The sequence below is a fragment of the Hippoglossus stenolepis genome, chromosome 3 (genome assembly GCF_022539355.2).
Source record: "Hippoglossus stenolepis isolate QCI-W04-F060 chromosome 3, HSTE1.2, whole genome shotgun sequence".
In the NCBI taxonomy this organism is placed as follows: Eukaryota; Metazoa; Chordata; class Actinopteri; order Pleuronectiformes; family Pleuronectidae; genus Hippoglossus; species Hippoglossus stenolepis.
Genome location: NC_061485.1, coordinates 17,169,327 through 17,184,927, shown reverse-complemented (window position 1 = coordinate 17,184,927; position 15,601 = coordinate 17,169,327). Strand labels below are relative to the sequence as shown.

General features: G+C 45.4%; 2 protein-coding genes across 3 annotated transcripts in view; one reads left to right on the top strand and one right to left on the bottom strand.

The window, feature by feature from the left end:
- Window positions 1-15,601, top strand: part of LOC118104959 (low-density lipoprotein receptor-related protein 1) — a 100,853-nt gene that overhangs the window by 74,488 nt on the left and 10,764 nt on the right. For both annotated transcript variants that reach the window (XM_035152283.2, XM_035152282.2), the window contains exons 40-66: window positions 120-244; window positions 719-1,093; window positions 4,978-5,167; window positions 5,366-5,570; window positions 5,737-5,929; window positions 6,967-7,092; window positions 7,221-7,349; window positions 7,449-7,568; window positions 8,259-8,372; window positions 8,458-8,607; window positions 8,869-8,991; window positions 9,102-9,218; window positions 10,008-10,136; window positions 10,249-10,371; window positions 10,498-10,638; window positions 11,386-11,573; window positions 11,680-11,863; window positions 11,941-12,026; window positions 12,128-12,247; window positions 12,422-12,609; window positions 12,912-13,117; window positions 13,318-13,506; window positions 13,598-13,746; window positions 13,832-13,925; window positions 14,037-14,153; window positions 14,244-14,363; window positions 15,105-15,227. In XM_035152283.2, the coding sequence (XP_035008174.1) occupies window positions 120-244; window positions 719-1,093; window positions 4,978-5,167; window positions 5,366-5,570; window positions 5,737-5,929; window positions 6,967-7,092; window positions 7,221-7,349; window positions 7,449-7,568; window positions 8,259-8,372; window positions 8,458-8,607; window positions 8,869-8,991; window positions 9,102-9,218; window positions 10,008-10,136; window positions 10,249-10,371; window positions 10,498-10,638; window positions 11,386-11,573; window positions 11,680-11,863; window positions 11,941-12,026; window positions 12,128-12,247; window positions 12,422-12,609; window positions 12,912-13,117; window positions 13,318-13,506; window positions 13,598-13,746; window positions 13,832-13,925; window positions 14,037-14,153; window positions 14,244-14,363; window positions 15,105-15,227 (4,124 nt within the window). The remainder of the gene's footprint in view (window positions 1-119; window positions 245-718; window positions 1,094-4,977; window positions 5,168-5,365; window positions 5,571-5,736; window positions 5,930-6,966; window positions 7,093-7,220; window positions 7,350-7,448; window positions 7,569-8,258; window positions 8,373-8,457; window positions 8,608-8,868; window positions 8,992-9,101; window positions 9,219-10,007; window positions 10,137-10,248; window positions 10,372-10,497; window positions 10,639-11,385; window positions 11,574-11,679; window positions 11,864-11,940; window positions 12,027-12,127; window positions 12,248-12,421; window positions 12,610-12,911; window positions 13,118-13,317; window positions 13,507-13,597; window positions 13,747-13,831; window positions 13,926-14,036; window positions 14,154-14,243; window positions 14,364-15,104; window positions 15,228-15,601) is intronic.
- Window positions 1,485-3,491, bottom strand: LOC118104962 (delta-type opioid receptor). The gene has a single exon (XM_035152286.1). The coding sequence runs from the start codon at window positions 2,761-2,763 to the stop codon at window positions 1,732-1,734; it is 1,032 nt and encodes a 343-aa protein (XP_035008177.1). The 5' UTR covers window positions 2,764-3,491; the 3' UTR covers window positions 1,485-1,731.

Genomic DNA, 15,601 nt, shown 5'->3' with positions numbered 1-15,601 from the left:
TGGTTCTCACTGATAGTTGTGATATCTGTCTGATATCATTTGTAATATTTATATTAATCATCTGTAATATCTGCAAACATCAGTCACCGTTTAATGCTGTTTGTCTGTGTGCTTTAAAGGACACATGCTAATGGCTCCATAAAGAGAGGCAACAAGGACAATGCCACAGACTCTGTGTCTCTGAGGACTGGTATTGGAGTACAGCTAAAAGACATCAAGGTTTTCAACAGGGCCAGACAACAAGGTAAACACTGTGGTTTCTGTTAAATCTGTAAAACTGTTAAAACTGAAGCATTTTAAAGACAGGACAGGACAAACTTGATCCCACGTCGGGGAACTTGTTACAGCACCAGATTGTCAGAAGGAGGTAGACAAGAGAGCACGTGAAAGTATAGAATACAAGAAAAAATTTAAATAAATAAAAACACATGCACATAATATACATCTGTCTCTACAGATGGAAATATTGTGTGTTGAGAAATGTATTTATGTAAAGTGAAGTGGTGCAAGATCATTGCATGAGGATGTATACTGTATTTGTGCATTATATAGACATATACATGCATATATAGACTGTTAAAAGTATATATGTAATATATATATATATATGTAATAGGTGAATTTCACAATAAGAGGCATACATATAGAATTTTCACTGAAAAAAATATTTCAAAACTGTAGTTGATAATAACGTCATTGGTTTCATGTGTGTTTACAGGAACTAATGTGTGCAAAGACAAAAATGGTGGCTGCCAGCAGCTCTGTCTTTTCCGTGGCAACGGGCAGCGCACATGTGCCTGCGCCCATGGCATGCTGGCCGAGGACAGCAGCGGCTGCCGTGACTACGATGGCTACCTGCTCTACTCAGAGCGCACCATACTAAAGAGCGTCCACCTGTCAGACGAAAACAACCTGAACGCACCCATTAAACCTTTTGAGGACCCAGAGCACATGAAGAACGTCATTGCGCTCACTTTCGACTACAGAGGAGGTGGAGGGAAGGGAGCTAACCGCGTCTTCTTCAGCGACATCCACTTTGGCAACATCCAGCAGATCAGCGATGATGGATCTGACCGCAAGACTGTAGTCGAGAGTGAGTTTATCCACATATTAAGTTTGTGTAAACCTTTTTTTTGCCTCCTCTCATTCTTTAAAAAGACGCACTCAGCTTCCTTCCCCATTAATCTCCCCCCTTTTCATTATTATCATCAAGCATCATTTCTGGTAATTCCACTTTTTTGTGGATAACAAAGAAATGAAAATACTTCAACTGATCTAAACAGAACCAGGAAGCTTTTATTCTGAACTTGTAGCCAAGGTTTAGATAAAAAGAACTTTATTTTTTTTATCAGTGTTTTGAGAACAGAGTGTATACAAACATAAACAAGCCCAGTGACACACAGAGCTTTATTCACCTTGTGTCAACACAACCAAACACAGCTGCACCATTAATGTTTGACCAAAGTTCCTTTACTTGAGTCTGTTTTACAAGGAATGTATGATTCAACATTGTTTGTGCCGCTGTCCCTGTAGAGCAGCACCTCCCAAAACAATTGGTTTGATCGTGTACATGATGTCCAGGCTTTGTGAGAGTTCTCTAGAGGACTTGTTCCAAATGCTGATCATGTCCGTTTTGCTCATATGAGTATTTCTGCCACTTCTGTTTTATTGCAGTTCCCAGTTTGGATTTGCTGAGTGTTTAAGTGTCAGCTGTTTAGTTCTATTAAGTTTTCAGGCAGCAGTCGTGGCCACAGCCCCACTGGCTCTTTCCCCTCCCCTCTTGAACAGCCTCAGCAGGTCTTGTCTGAACTTTTCGGACATGAGCACGTAGAGGATGGGGTTCATCACTGTCGAGGAAGTCGCCATGAGGCGTGCAAACACACTGAAGGGGCCATAACGTGGTGAGGCGCCAGTGGCCCCTGAGCTATTGTCCACCAGCAGGTCCAGCATCAGGCCATAGGATGGCAGCCAGCACAGGGTAAAGGCCAGCACCAGCATGGCCGATGTCTGTGTCACTTTGCTCTGGTAGCGCTCCACTTGGGGCGCCCTGCCAGCATTCCGACTCCTCCACAGGAACAGGTAGATGCTGCCGTATGCCACTGCGATGGTGACGAGTGGAAGCAAGAACGCCATGAGAAAGTGAAGCAGCCCGTAGATCATCTGGTCTCGGTGGGACAGGAAAGCAAAGCAAGCAAGTCCGTCAGGGGCTCGTTTAGGGGTCCCCACGGAGCGAAATACCAGTTGAGGGAGAGCCAGGCTGCAGGCCGGGACCCAGAGGAGCACAGCAGCTAATGACACCCGGCGTGGGGAGAGGACAGAAAAAGCTCTCGCAGGGTGCACCACAGTCAGGTAGCGCGACGCTGCCAGCGTGGCCAGCGTGAAGGCACTCGCCGAGGAGCAGGCTGATCCCAGGAAACTCACCAGGCGACACATCACGTCTCCAAACACCCACCGCTGCATAGCTATGGCGATGGTGTGGAAGGGGAGCATGGAGAGCAAAAGCAGGTCAGCGGCGCTCAGAGCCACCAGGAGGGTGTCCGTCCCCGTGCCCATCAGGGAGCTGCGAGGAGAAGATCCAACATGTCCCACTCCTCTCCTGCGCCTCCCACACAGGATCACCATCACCATAGTGTGGCCCCCGACCCCCAGCACCAGAATCAGTGCGTCTAATGCTGGAACCAGGACATGCTCCACGTTGCCCGGCCCAGTGTCACTGCTGTTCCCCTGCAGATCCCCTGAACCTGTAGAGTCCCATGGCTGCATCTTGTCTTCAGTTTACTGCCACTGTTAAAACACTGTTGGCTTCTGGTTGGGTCAATATGCTCAAGCCAGTCATAAAACTACTGATAACGCATGTGGGAATGATTACTCATGCTGTGGGTGCACTCAGAAATACCACCACACAGATTTCCAGTGTTGTTTAAAATGAACCAATAAGGACTGAATATGATATGTAATACACTTTATATATATATGTATATAAGTTCCTACTTAGTGAGTGTTAAATGGACATTACCTCCTAGAAACTGTTCTTTAAAACACATCCAGCAAATGACCTCTCTCATATAGTTGTGTTAAAGCTGCTTCCCATGTGTTGTATATGAAGAAAGCCACAGTCCTCGCAATCAGCTCCACCTCTGATTGGCTGGGGGCGATAGAGGGAGCAAAATATCACCAGACCCCTCCAGTGAAGTCAAGGCACCACTGATTTCTCAGCTGCATCCTTCCCCAAAAGGCTCTTGTTAAGATTGTCCAAGTGTTGAGGGCTAAATTCTGCAGATTGCTTGATTTCCTGTCATCTCCGCATGAAACCCCAATCAGGCTCAGCAATCCGCAATCAGTCTTTCTCCTGCCTCCCAAGGAAGGAGGTCTCATCAGAAAACACAGTGGTTTCAGAGGAGCGATAGAGACGGAAATAGCTCGACAGAAAGATAGGATGAATCCCAGTAAACAGCAGGTGAACTCTGGACTGATTATCACAGAGCTGGAGAGATGTGGGCCGGCCTGCTTTTTGTGGGAGGGTCTAACAAGGCCATACACCGTATTTTTCCCATGGTCCATTGTTTCTGTTCATTTTCTGAGAGGATCTGTATTTTCTAGAAGTGCTGCACCTGCACACACACATACAGACACACATGTAGATAAAGAATAAACACATAGAGACGCAGTGAAGAAGTGTTTCCCTTCAGAAATCAGGGTAATTATTGACCGCCAGGCTGACAGAAATCACTAAACTGTATCTCACCTACTTTAGATAACTGCAATAAAAGACTATCTGCGTCAGTGTAACCAGTTCAGCTCGGCGGCTGTAAATCCAGCTCATCTGCATCATTGCAAACACAAACGTAAGAACCCCAGATTGGCTTAGGTCAACAAGATAAACAAGTGAAAATCAGGAATTTAAGTCAAGCTCCGCTGCAGGCCAAAGATTTACAATTCATTAACAGCTCTGGGAAAAAAGAGGAAATGGAGGTGAATGGATTTCACGTTGCTCCGTATCGATTTTTACAGACGTTGATTTATGATCGTGAGAGGCAGAGGGGAACTGCTGCCTCTGCTCGAGTTGCTTTGCTTCATTCAGACGACTGTGTATTACGGAGCAGACAAATGTTGATTCATGGCCACTGGTGCGGCTGTGACTCAGGGGTAGAGCGGGCCATCCTCTAACCATAGGGTAGGCGGTTCAATCTCAGTCCTCCCCATTGTCCTTGGGCAAGATATTGAACCGCATAGAAAAAGTGCTGCCCATAGATGATCTGTATTAATGTGTGAATTGAAAAAAAGAGACGATAGAAGTGCTATATGAATACAGACTAGGTGAATCTCTCTGATCCCCTGTGCCGAGCTGCAACAAGAGTGAGGTCGTCTCCGTTCCTGGAAAAAAAAGTGTCTGTAATCATCAGACCCTCAATGTTCCTCTGCAGACACAATAACAAGAAGACAACCACGGCCAGTTATCTCGTATTTAAGTGATCTGTTTTTAAATGAACTCTTCCTGAAGTACATTTAAGCGTGTGTGTTGTTTCTCAATCAGTTTCTCTGCTGCCAGAGAACGCTGTGTTCCTCCATCTTAGCTGCTTGTCCTCCGTCCTCCCTTCTTACTCATTTCATGGAAATGACTTTTTACTCCTCATCTGTTGATGAGATAGTGTGATGGAGAGGAAACGCAGGCCCGCAACTGTTATCGTGACCTTTTTGGTGCGATATTTGTTGGGTAGAAGCCTGGAATCACACTGTGTTCCTGGTGATAAATACCATGTAATATCCATACTCTGCACTGTGTTCCGCCACCGAGCTGATGCCAGACACAGTCCACACTTGACCTCGGAACGCAGCACTGGAGTTGACGTTTCCCTCCTTCCCTCCTCTGTCTTCTCCCTCATTTTAGCTTAATCTCTCGCTGTTATTTTTTCTCCCTCCCTGTTTTCTGTATTTAACTATGTTTCTTCCCCCTCTTCTCTCCATCCCTCTCTTCAGACGTGGGCTCAGTGGAGGGCTTGGCGTACCACAGGGGCTGGGATATGCTGTACTGGACGAGCTACACAACCTCCACCATCACGCGCCACTCTGTGGATCAGATCCGCTGGGGGGCCGTTGACCGGCACACGGTGGTCAGTATGTCAGGAGATGACCACCCCAGAGCGTTCGTCCTCGACGAGTGTCAGAGGTCAGAACTAATTCAGTTATTTATGTACAACTAGAATTATGCCCAACCCCTCCACAAAAGTCCATGGAAATCGGTCGGATTTTGTGTGATCCCAGACACGGCAGAAAATATACCCTCTTTGGCGGAGGTAATAATGCTGCCATATAATGTCAGAACTTTACATCTATTTACATCCCTGATTCGTTCTCTCTCTTATAGCCTCATGTTCTGGACCAACTGGAACGAGCAGTCTCCCAGTATCATGCGTGCCACCCTGACTGGTTCCAATGTCATTGTGATCATTGGCAACGACATCCGAACCCCTAACGGCCTGGCCATCGACCACCGAGCTGAGAAACTTTACTTCTCTGACGCCACACTGGATAAGATAGAGCGCTGCGAGTATGATGGCAGTCGGCGCTATGTGAGTGACGTAAACATCTGCATGTTGTACATCATGAAGCGTAATGAAAATAGTTGTACTTCGGTATAATGGCATTGCCTAATAACAGCCGTCAGTTTGTTTATTGCGAGGCTTGGAAATTCCTGAACGTGTGAGGTCACGGCTGTGGTGGTGCTTCCCCCTGCAGGTGGTGCTGAAGAATGAGCCGGTCCATCCGTTTGGCCTGGCCGTCTACGGTGACTACATCTTCTGGACCGACTGGGTGAGGAGGGCCGTGCTCCGCGCTGACAAATACACAGGAGGAGACATGAAGGTGCTGCGTGCTGACATCCCTCAGCAGCCAATGGGCATCGTCGCAGTGGCCAACGACACCAACAGCTGTGAGTTTTTACACACAGAGAGAGAGATCCAAATGTGTGTGTGTGTGTTCAGAGTCAGTGCTAAGCACAGGTCTGAACGTACCTAAAAGCATCTTCAATGCATCCTGAGAGCCGATCCGACGGTCTGCGACTCATGTGGCCACATTCCTTTCGCTGTGTGGACACAAGTGAACACACATGTGAAGGACTGACCTGCCTGTGCGCACCCTGCCTGTGCTCTCACTGCACATGACTGGAGTCTTCAGCCGGAGACACATACATCGCTGTAGCAGAGACGATAGTCAGAATTTAGCTAGCAAGTCATGGAAAAGTTTTCTTCTAGCAGTTGTCAGTGCACGTTCATTTGTTTTGGGGGCGCGGCTTGGATAACCAACCCTAGCTTTAATGATCGTAAACGATAGGAAGTAAAAGATCGTAAGGATTTAACAGGAAAAGTTGAAGGCGAAGTTAGAATACAGGCGTCTCTGAAGCTAGTACGTCAAACACTAACCCAAACAAAGATGTTTTTCTGCCCCAACAGAGCAGTTAATGGGATGACAAAAGTAATTTGGGCTACAGATTTTTGAGCACCAACATCAGCCCTGTTACACCACACACACACACACACACACACACACACACACGCACACGCGCGCCTTCTAAATTGCTGCTCACTTCACTTTTCTCCACACGTCTTCACCTCTCTCTTCAACTCATCTCGTTCCCATATCTCCTATTGTCCGTTCACTTTCAAATCAGTGCAGCCCTGCATTCTTTTTCTCTCTTACATATCTTCAGCAATCTTCCGTCTCAAGTTGCCTCATTCAGTAAACTCTTTCTCGCTCCGATGCCCACAGTGACCATACAAGCTGAAAGCCTGCGGTAAAAAGCTGCAAATCCCATTTAGATTGAGTCACATTGAATTATGCATTCAGCAGAGGCAGAGCCATGGCCACATTCGGGCAGGCGTGTGTGTCTGCCGATGTGGAGGCATGGGTTTGTGTTGTGTGTCAGGAGGGGTCAGAAATTCTCATTCACGTGTGTGTGTGTCTGCGTAGGTGAGTTCTCTATGTGCCGTGTCAACAACGGAGGATGTCAGGATCTGTGTCTGCTGACCTCTGAGGGAAGGGTCAACTGCAGTTGCCGTGGTGACAGGAAACTTTTGGAGGACAACACCTGCATAGGTACGACAAGCAAGGGATTCACTAAAGCAAAAGTTTAGCTTGAAAATATTAAGTTATAAAAAGTCATCTTTCGTTTACTGCTTCATTAAAGTATGATTTGCGTGTTTTTTTCTGTCCTTGTCTCACAGCCCTTAACACTACATGTAACAATATTGATGAGTTTGAGTGTGGAAACGGAGACTGCGTTAACTACACCCTGACCTGTGATGGCATGGCCCACTGCAAGGACAAGTCTGATGAGAAACAGTCCTACTGTGGTGAGTGGAACGTTCTTCTCTGTCCAGACAGTTTTCAGCCGTTCTCTCCTTGTTGACACTTGTAAGTTGAGTCCGTGTCTCTTTCTGTCTGGTTCTCAGCCAACCGAGTGTGTAAGAAGGGCTACAGACGCTGTGTGAATGGTCGCTGCGTGGGACACAGTTCCTGGTGCAACGGGCAGGACGACTGTGGAGACAACTCTGATGAACTCTTCTGTAACAGTGAGTAAAGTCTGCCCATTAAATATGTTCTAAAATAATACAAGACAAGATTAACTTTATCTTAATCCAAGATTAATTTTATCTTAATCTAAAATTAACTTTATCTTAATCTAAGATTAACTTTATTTATCTCACGTTGGGGAAATCCATTTATTACAGCAGCAGATATTTCAAATTAAGTAGACAAGAGAACATTTAAAAGCTTAAAATACAGTTTTAAAAAAATCTAATAAAAATCCAGTAAAATAAGAAAGAAAGAAACGTACTTGAATAAATGTACTTGTGACACAGTAGGGGAAGGAGGATGTATACTGTATTTGTGCATTATGTATAAGGAGATATTTAAAATAAGTGTGTGTGTGTGTGTGTGTGTGTGTGTGTGTGTGTGTGTGTGTGTGTGTGTGTGTGTGTGTGTGTGTGTGTGTGTGTGTGTGTGTGTGTGTGCACTTAGACTAATATAGTGCAAAATGCAACTTGAATTGTGAATTTTTTTTGTGAAAGAGGCATACATTTAGAATAACACAATCTGTCTATGTTATACAGATAGAAATACAAATAATGTGCAAATGGATATGTTCAGGAGTAGTTGGGTAGTTGGGATATTAAAAAGCGGTACTGCATTTATTTAACAAATATTTTCTTTCAGTCTGCAGACATTTTAAAACTCTGTTTTGTGTGTGTGTGTCTCAGCCACGCTGTGCTCAGCCGATCAGTTCCAGTGCAGAGACGGTGGCTGCATCTCCAACTCCAGCAAGTGTAACCAGAAGGTGGACTGTCAGGACGCCAGTGATGAGATGAACTGCAGTACGTTCAGTGATAGTCAGAACAGTAATAAGAAAAGCCAACACTCGCTCCGTGGTGCTAAAGTAGTTCTGCTCTCTTTGTCAAGCTGCCACGGACTGTTCCAGTTACTTCCGTCTGGGAGTGAAGGGAGCCACATTTCAGAAGTGCGAGTTCACCACTCTCTGCTTTGCCTCTTCATGGCAGTGTGACGGAGCTAACGACTGTGGAGACCTCTCTGATGAAAGAAACTGCCCAGGTATTTTAACTCCCTCTGAAATACACATATTTTCTCTTTGATAAATGTACAGACAGTAGGTTTGAGGAGAAGAGGAACTTGTAATCATCTAACAGATGGGTTAGAGCAGGACCCTGTAATATACAAGAAACAAAAACAATTTCATCCATTAAATTGAGGAATGGGACGAAACTCTAAATTTCTTTCTTTCCCTGTGTTCATGCTGGCTTATTCACCGGACGTTTTCTCCCTTAACGTACCACTTGTCTGTCTATGTGCCAGGGAGCGGGAAAACAAACTGTCCGACGCCCTACTTCGCCTGTCCGAGTGGCCGCTGTATCCCCATGAGCTGGACTTGTGACAAGGAGAACGACTGTGAGAATGGTGCAGACGAGGCTCACTGTGGTATGTTTGGATGCCTTACTACAACCTAAACAATGTGAAGTGCACCCGACAACTGTTTTTGTTGTCCCATTTGTATTTTTGCACTTCATGAATTCTTTCTGTCCGTCCAGATAAGTTTTGCTCGGCCACCCAGTTTGAGTGCGGGAACCACCGCTGCATTCCCAGACGCTGGGTGTGTGACGGAGCCGATGACTGTGGTGACAGCAGTGACGAGGACAGCAAGTGCAGTGAGTGTTTGACAGGAAACCTCAGCGAATACAAATATACAACAACCAAAAGCAGTACTTACACATGTAGGAGTAAAAGTATTGTGACAGCCGTAGATTCTGTGTGAAAATGTGAGCTTGCATCGAATTCTCAAATCAGATTCAAGGATATTATGATGCTCTTTTTACCAGTGCGTCAATCATTTTGCATTGAATAATTTTTTTCACGATAACTATAATGGCGCTTACTTCACATTGCTCTATTGTGATATGGACTAAAACATTGGAGGGTAGGCAAGGAATTTAGATTTTACATTTACAGTGATTATGTCCAGTGGGCGATTTGTTAATTTATTCAATGGGGGATGGTACCTCCCCCATCCTGCACGACCAACCAACTCAACCTCCTACAACTGTGTATTAAAGTAATGAATAAATACGCCTTTACATTTTATGGACTCTGTGTTTATTTACTTTAACACCATGTAAATTGACACAATGAACATTTGGCAAAATAGAAAAAGAATATAGCCTTCGATAGTCAGTTTAAATTAGTTGTCATATTATAAGTTTGCTGTTGTAATGATTTGTCTATGCTATAGATTACTGCTGTGTATAGATAAACTGGGAGAACTGTTTGTTGAGTCTAAATGGTTCTCGTCTGTGCGTCATTACCCTGCATGCCTGGGGAGAGGCGTGGCAGAGAGTTGGTGACAGAATTGATTGGACATTAATGGGGGATTCATTTTTTGTCAATAAAGTTAAATTAAAGCAATTAAAATAAACGTCAATCACCTCTTTTTTTCACAGAGACCAAAACCTGCAGTCCCGAGGCGTTCCAGTGTCCCGGGTCTCATATGTGCATCCCTCAGCGTTGGAAGTGTGACGGGGACAAAGACTGTCCCGATGGAGCTGATGAGAGCGTCAAAGCTGGCTGTGGTGAGTGAAGACAGGGGCAGAAGACAGGGGCAGGATCTGGTCAAAACAAATACATATAAATCCATTCTGCACCTGTTGGAGCATAAAACCTACTTGTTTATTTATGTCTCAGTGTTCAACAACACATGCAGCAGCAACGAGTTCATGTGCCAGAACCGACAGTGTATACCGAAGCACTTTGTGTGTGACCATGACAACGACTGCAGTGATGGCTCAGATGAGTCCCAGGAGTGTGGTGAGTGGACCCGTGACCTCTTACTCCTGAAGGGAGGGTTTTTCAAAGAGCTCTCTCCTCCTCACTGTTGCTTTTAACGACGAGCTCGACTGTCCTTCACCCTGCTGCTGCTGTTTGTCGCTGCAGAGTATCCAACATGTGGACCCAACGAGTTCCGCTGTGCCAACGGACGCTGCCTCATCCAGGGCTCATGGGAGTGCGATGGAGACTTCGACTGCCATGACCACTCAGACGAGGCGCCCAAGAACCCACACTGCACTGGCCCGGGTAAAATTCACATCGCCGCTCTGGAAGCACTTTTACATTTTTTACTTAAAAAGAAGACCTAGTTACATCAGTAGATTAATTGACACTGACAGATGCAGCCAGATGTCCCATTTTCATCTGCAGCCTTTGAGCGTGATGATGTTTAAATAAAGATGCAGCCAATAAGAAAGACGTGATTATAACACAACAGCAGATCAACCGTACTGAGAGCAAACATGGGGAAGAATCCTGTATTATTAATGTGTTAATGCACTTTAAAGAGAATATTACATTTGTTATTATCTTTTTGTCAACTGGAGAGCACAATAAATAGCTATTATATTATATTATATTGTAGAGTGTCTGCACTGTTCAGATCTGTGAATGCAGACACCAACTTTCTATCTGCATGCAGTGCTGTGTTATTGATGTAGGCGTCAGTAAGTGTGTAGCTATCGTCACTCTGCATTTCATGACTTCAAAAAGTCACTTTGAAATCTGGTTTGAGCAGCAAGAGAGACCGGACTGGCCCGCGCCTGTAGAGCTGGGATTGTAATTACAATTCAAACCCCCTTCATATGTGGTTTGGGTCCAATTTGTGAAAATCCCATGTCATGTGTTTTTTCTTTTGTCCAAACTTTCTAAAGATCAGTCTCGATACAATCTGAATATGGTGAAAAGCAGATTGGGGCTGGCACTCTGAACAAGGCTGAAACACTGCACTGGTTCACTGTCTCTCTCCGTTTGTTTCCCTCTTTCATTGAACAGAGAAGAAATGCAATGACACTGCTTACGCCTGCAACAATGGAAACTGTGTGAATGAGACGCTGCTCTGTGACCATAAGGACGACTGTGGTGACGGCTCTGATGAGCTGAACTGCTTCATTAACGAGTGCCTGAACAGCAAACTGAGCGGCTGCTCTCAGCTCTGCGAGGACCTGAAAATAGGCTTCAAGGTAAGTGAACGCTATGAAATCATGAGTTGAGTTCACCTGTCACGAATGTGGAATATAAGCTCTGCGTATTGTTGCTTTACCTGCTCTGTGCTCGGCCTCCTCACAGTGTCGATGCCACCCAGGCTTCCGTCTGAAAGATGACGGGAAGACGTGTGTCGACATAGATGAGTGCACGACCACCTATCCCTGCACGCAGCGCTGCATCAACACACACGGCAGCTTCCACTGTCTGTGTGTGGAGGGTTTCCAGCTTAGTCCCGCAAACCCCACCATATGCAAATCCACCTCTGGTAGGAAACATGACAGATTAATAACATTCAAGTGTTTAAGCCAAATCCACTCACATATGATGTCTGCCTCCCTGCAGATGAGGAGCCATTCCTGATCTTTGCCAACCGCTATTACCTGAGGAAGCTCAACTTGAATGGATCCAACTACACACTGATCAAACAGGTGAGACACACAGATACAGTAAAGTACCTGGATAATCTTGCAAACCCTCCTGCAGGGGTTTATATCTGGCCCAGGCTAATGTAGCGCCTGTGCTTTGACAGGGCTTGAACAATGCTGTGGCTCTGGACTTCGACTACCGGCAGCAGATGGTTTATTGGACAGATGTGACCACCCAGGGCAGCATGATCCGGCGCATGCACATCAACGGCAGCGATGTGCAGGTTGGTGTAGCAGCATCTTGTCTTTGGAAGATAAAGGGAGCAGTGTCTTTTTCGTCTGATTATAAAACCAAACATTCAAAGAGATTAATTAGTCCTCAGAAAACCCCTGGAAAAATGATTCAATTCTTCATTGTTCGGGCTCAGATTCAGGAATACTGCTTGCTCATTTGTTAGGTCCTTCATCGCACGTCGCTCAGCAACCCAGACGGTCTGGCTGTGGACTGGGTAGGAGGAAACCTGTACTGGTGTGATAAGGGACGGGACACGATCGAGGTGTCAAAGCTGAATGGAGCGTACCGGACAGTTCTGGTCAACAGCGGCCTGAGGGAGCCACGTGCTGTGGCAGTGGACGTACGCTATGGGTAAGAGTGATGTAGCTGTTGAAGATGTGGGTCGGCTGAAAGTTAGGAAGTTGAACTGCCTATTTCATTGTCAATTTCATGTAGTGTATTAGATTGACTTTAAAATGCTGTATTTCATGATAAAATAGTTAAAAAGTTAAACCCTAATCCTGATTTGAGGCTTTTTTGCTTCGCATTGTTTTACATACAAAAAAATACATGTAACAAACTAGAGGAAAGAGAAAAACTGAACAAGCATCATAATCCTCCGTTCAATTTTTGATTTGCCAGTAAATTTAAATAACACCTCACATCCCTGACAGGTATTTATACTGGTCAGACTGGGGTGACAGCCCTCACATAGGGAGGATCGGGATGGATGGCACCAACAGGACTGTGATCGTGGAGGATAAGATCACGTGGCCCAACGGTCTCACGCTGGACTTTATTAACGACCGCATCTACTGGGCTGATGCTCGGGAGGACTACATAGCATTTGCCAGCCTGGATGGAACCAACAGACACACAGGTAACACACACACACACACACACACACACACACACACACACACACACACACACACACACACACACACACACACACACACACACACACACACACACACACACACACACACACACACACACACTATACACATAGAGGAGAGTGTTTGGTTTGGACTCTTTCCAGTCATTAATAGCAGCTCATTTGTCTTTGTGCCTCTGCAGTTTTGACTCAGGATATTCCCCACATCTTTGCTATGACCCTGTTTGAGGAGTTCATCTACTGGACGGACTGGGAGACTAAGTCCATCAACAGAGCTCATAAGACCCTGGGAATCAACAAGACTATGCTGATCAGCACCTTACACAGGCCTATGGACGTTCACATTTTCCACCCATACCGCCAGCCTGAAGGTAAAACCATTTCATAACCACAAGTAAATCTTTACCCGTGTCATGTGATCCGCTTTTAACTCTACTTGTGTGCACGTCCTTTGCTCTCCAGTGGCTGGCCACCCGTGCCAATCCAACAACGGAGGCTGCAGTAACCTGTGTTTGCTCTCACCTGGAGGGGGCTTCAAGTGTGCTTGCCCCACTAACTTCTACCTGGCAGCCGATGGCAAACAGTGCTTGTCCAACTGCACTGCAAGTCAGGTGAGCTACCTGGAGGTTATCAGTTTTCACCTTTAACGCGTTGATAATCTGAAAACGCAAATCACCCTCTTTTCTGTCCCCTCAGTTTGTTTGCAAAAATGACAAATGCATTCCATTTTGGTGGAAGTGTGACACTGAAGATGACTGTGGCGACCGCTCAGATGAGCCTGCAGAATGCCGTGAGTGATGGCCGCTGCTGAGATAATCATTTCCTGTGGATTCAGTGTCACGGTACAATGTTTTGTTTGTTCTGATGAATAATGTGCAGGGTTTTTTTCCCCACACTGCAGCTGAGTTTAAATGCAGACCAGGCCAGTTCCAGTGTGGCACCGGCATCTGCACCAACCCAGCTTATATCTGTGATGGAGACAATGACTGCCAAGACAACTCGGATGAGGCCAACTGCGGTACACAATGCCTACATGCACCAACAGATCTGAAGTCTTTTTCTTCGGTGTTCCCGTGATAACCTATATCCTTTGTTCTTGTGTTTCTAGATATCCATGTGTGCCTGCCCAGCCAGTTTAAATGCACCCACCCCAGTCGCTGCATCCCTGGCATCTTCCGCTGCAATGGACAGGACAACTGTGGAGAGGGAGAGGATGAGAAAGACTGTCGTAAGTCTTCCTCTCATGTTGCCCTGGTAGTGGCAGAGTCTAAGGATGAACAACCAGCTGCATAACCTGTAATGGGCCAGGGGGAATAAATATAAACTTGACTCTTGAAACAAGCTGTAGGAAGCCACCAGACACTATTTGCTGACTATAGCACTGAAATTATAATGACAGTAATGACCAGGGTTTTTCCTGCACATGATAGAGACAGAGAGAGGAGAAACCTTTTTTTTTTTGGTCCAAACATTTATGAAAAGACCCAAAATGATCACTGTTAGTGGAGCTGTGCATGGCTCCCTGGGTGTCTGCCCTGGGCCTGGTACCCCCTCCATATTTTCGGCCAAGACCTTTCCCCTCTCATTTCTAAAACCCTTTTTTCACTTATTTTACAGTATTAAAAAATCGAATGCGCAGGTAGGAAATTGCTGAAGATTTTCAAGCTCCCCAAAGGATCTCTCTTCATTTTTACTTTTCCTTTAGCAACACCCCTTTGCCATTTACTGAGCACACTCATCCTCCGCAGAGGGAGATTGCATGACCTGTACCTTTTGTGCTACTCTGAGGTCACAATTAACCTTGGGGCACCTTTTCATTGTAAAGCTGTAAGAAACCATGTGATGTGATAATTTTGTCTCTACAGGACTTTACTGTTGAGGCCTTTTTGATTTGTGAAAAGTGTGATGAGGTTATTTTTTCATTTAGTGTTATGGAGTAAGGGACCTAATCTGTCTGTCTCTTGTGCAGCTGAAGTGACGTGCGCCCCCAACCAGTTCCAGTGCGCCATCACCAAACGCTGCATCCCACGGGTGTGGGTGTGTGACAGGGACAATGACTGTGTGGACGGATCTGATGAGCCGGCCAACTGCAGTAAGACACAATTTGATATTACTGAACCAAACAACACCTCTGCTTAACAAATAGCTCGGCAGTGCAGCGTGATCACTGTCTCCTAATGGAAGCTGATGAATTATATGGATGGGAAGCAGTGAACGGCAGATCAAATCTAAATGTAGAAAATGTTGCACTGGGGTCTGTAATTTAATAGGAAAACAGCATCCACATCCACTTTATCATCATCATTATGAGGCTGAGCTGACCAGCATTCTTAATAACACTATTATCTATTTGTTATCTAGCATTATAATCTTGTATTCCTATGTAAATGGAAGGTGAATTCTACCCTTTTTTCTCCATCTTGTCCTATGTCTCAAAACATAGCACTTTATTACCTATAGTCACAG

Excerpts from the sequence above, each read along its gene's own strand:
- LOC118104962 (XM_035152286.1), bottom strand. The coding sequence starts at position 2,763 with ATGCAGCCATGGGACTCTACAGGTTCAGGGGATCTGCAGGGGAACAGC.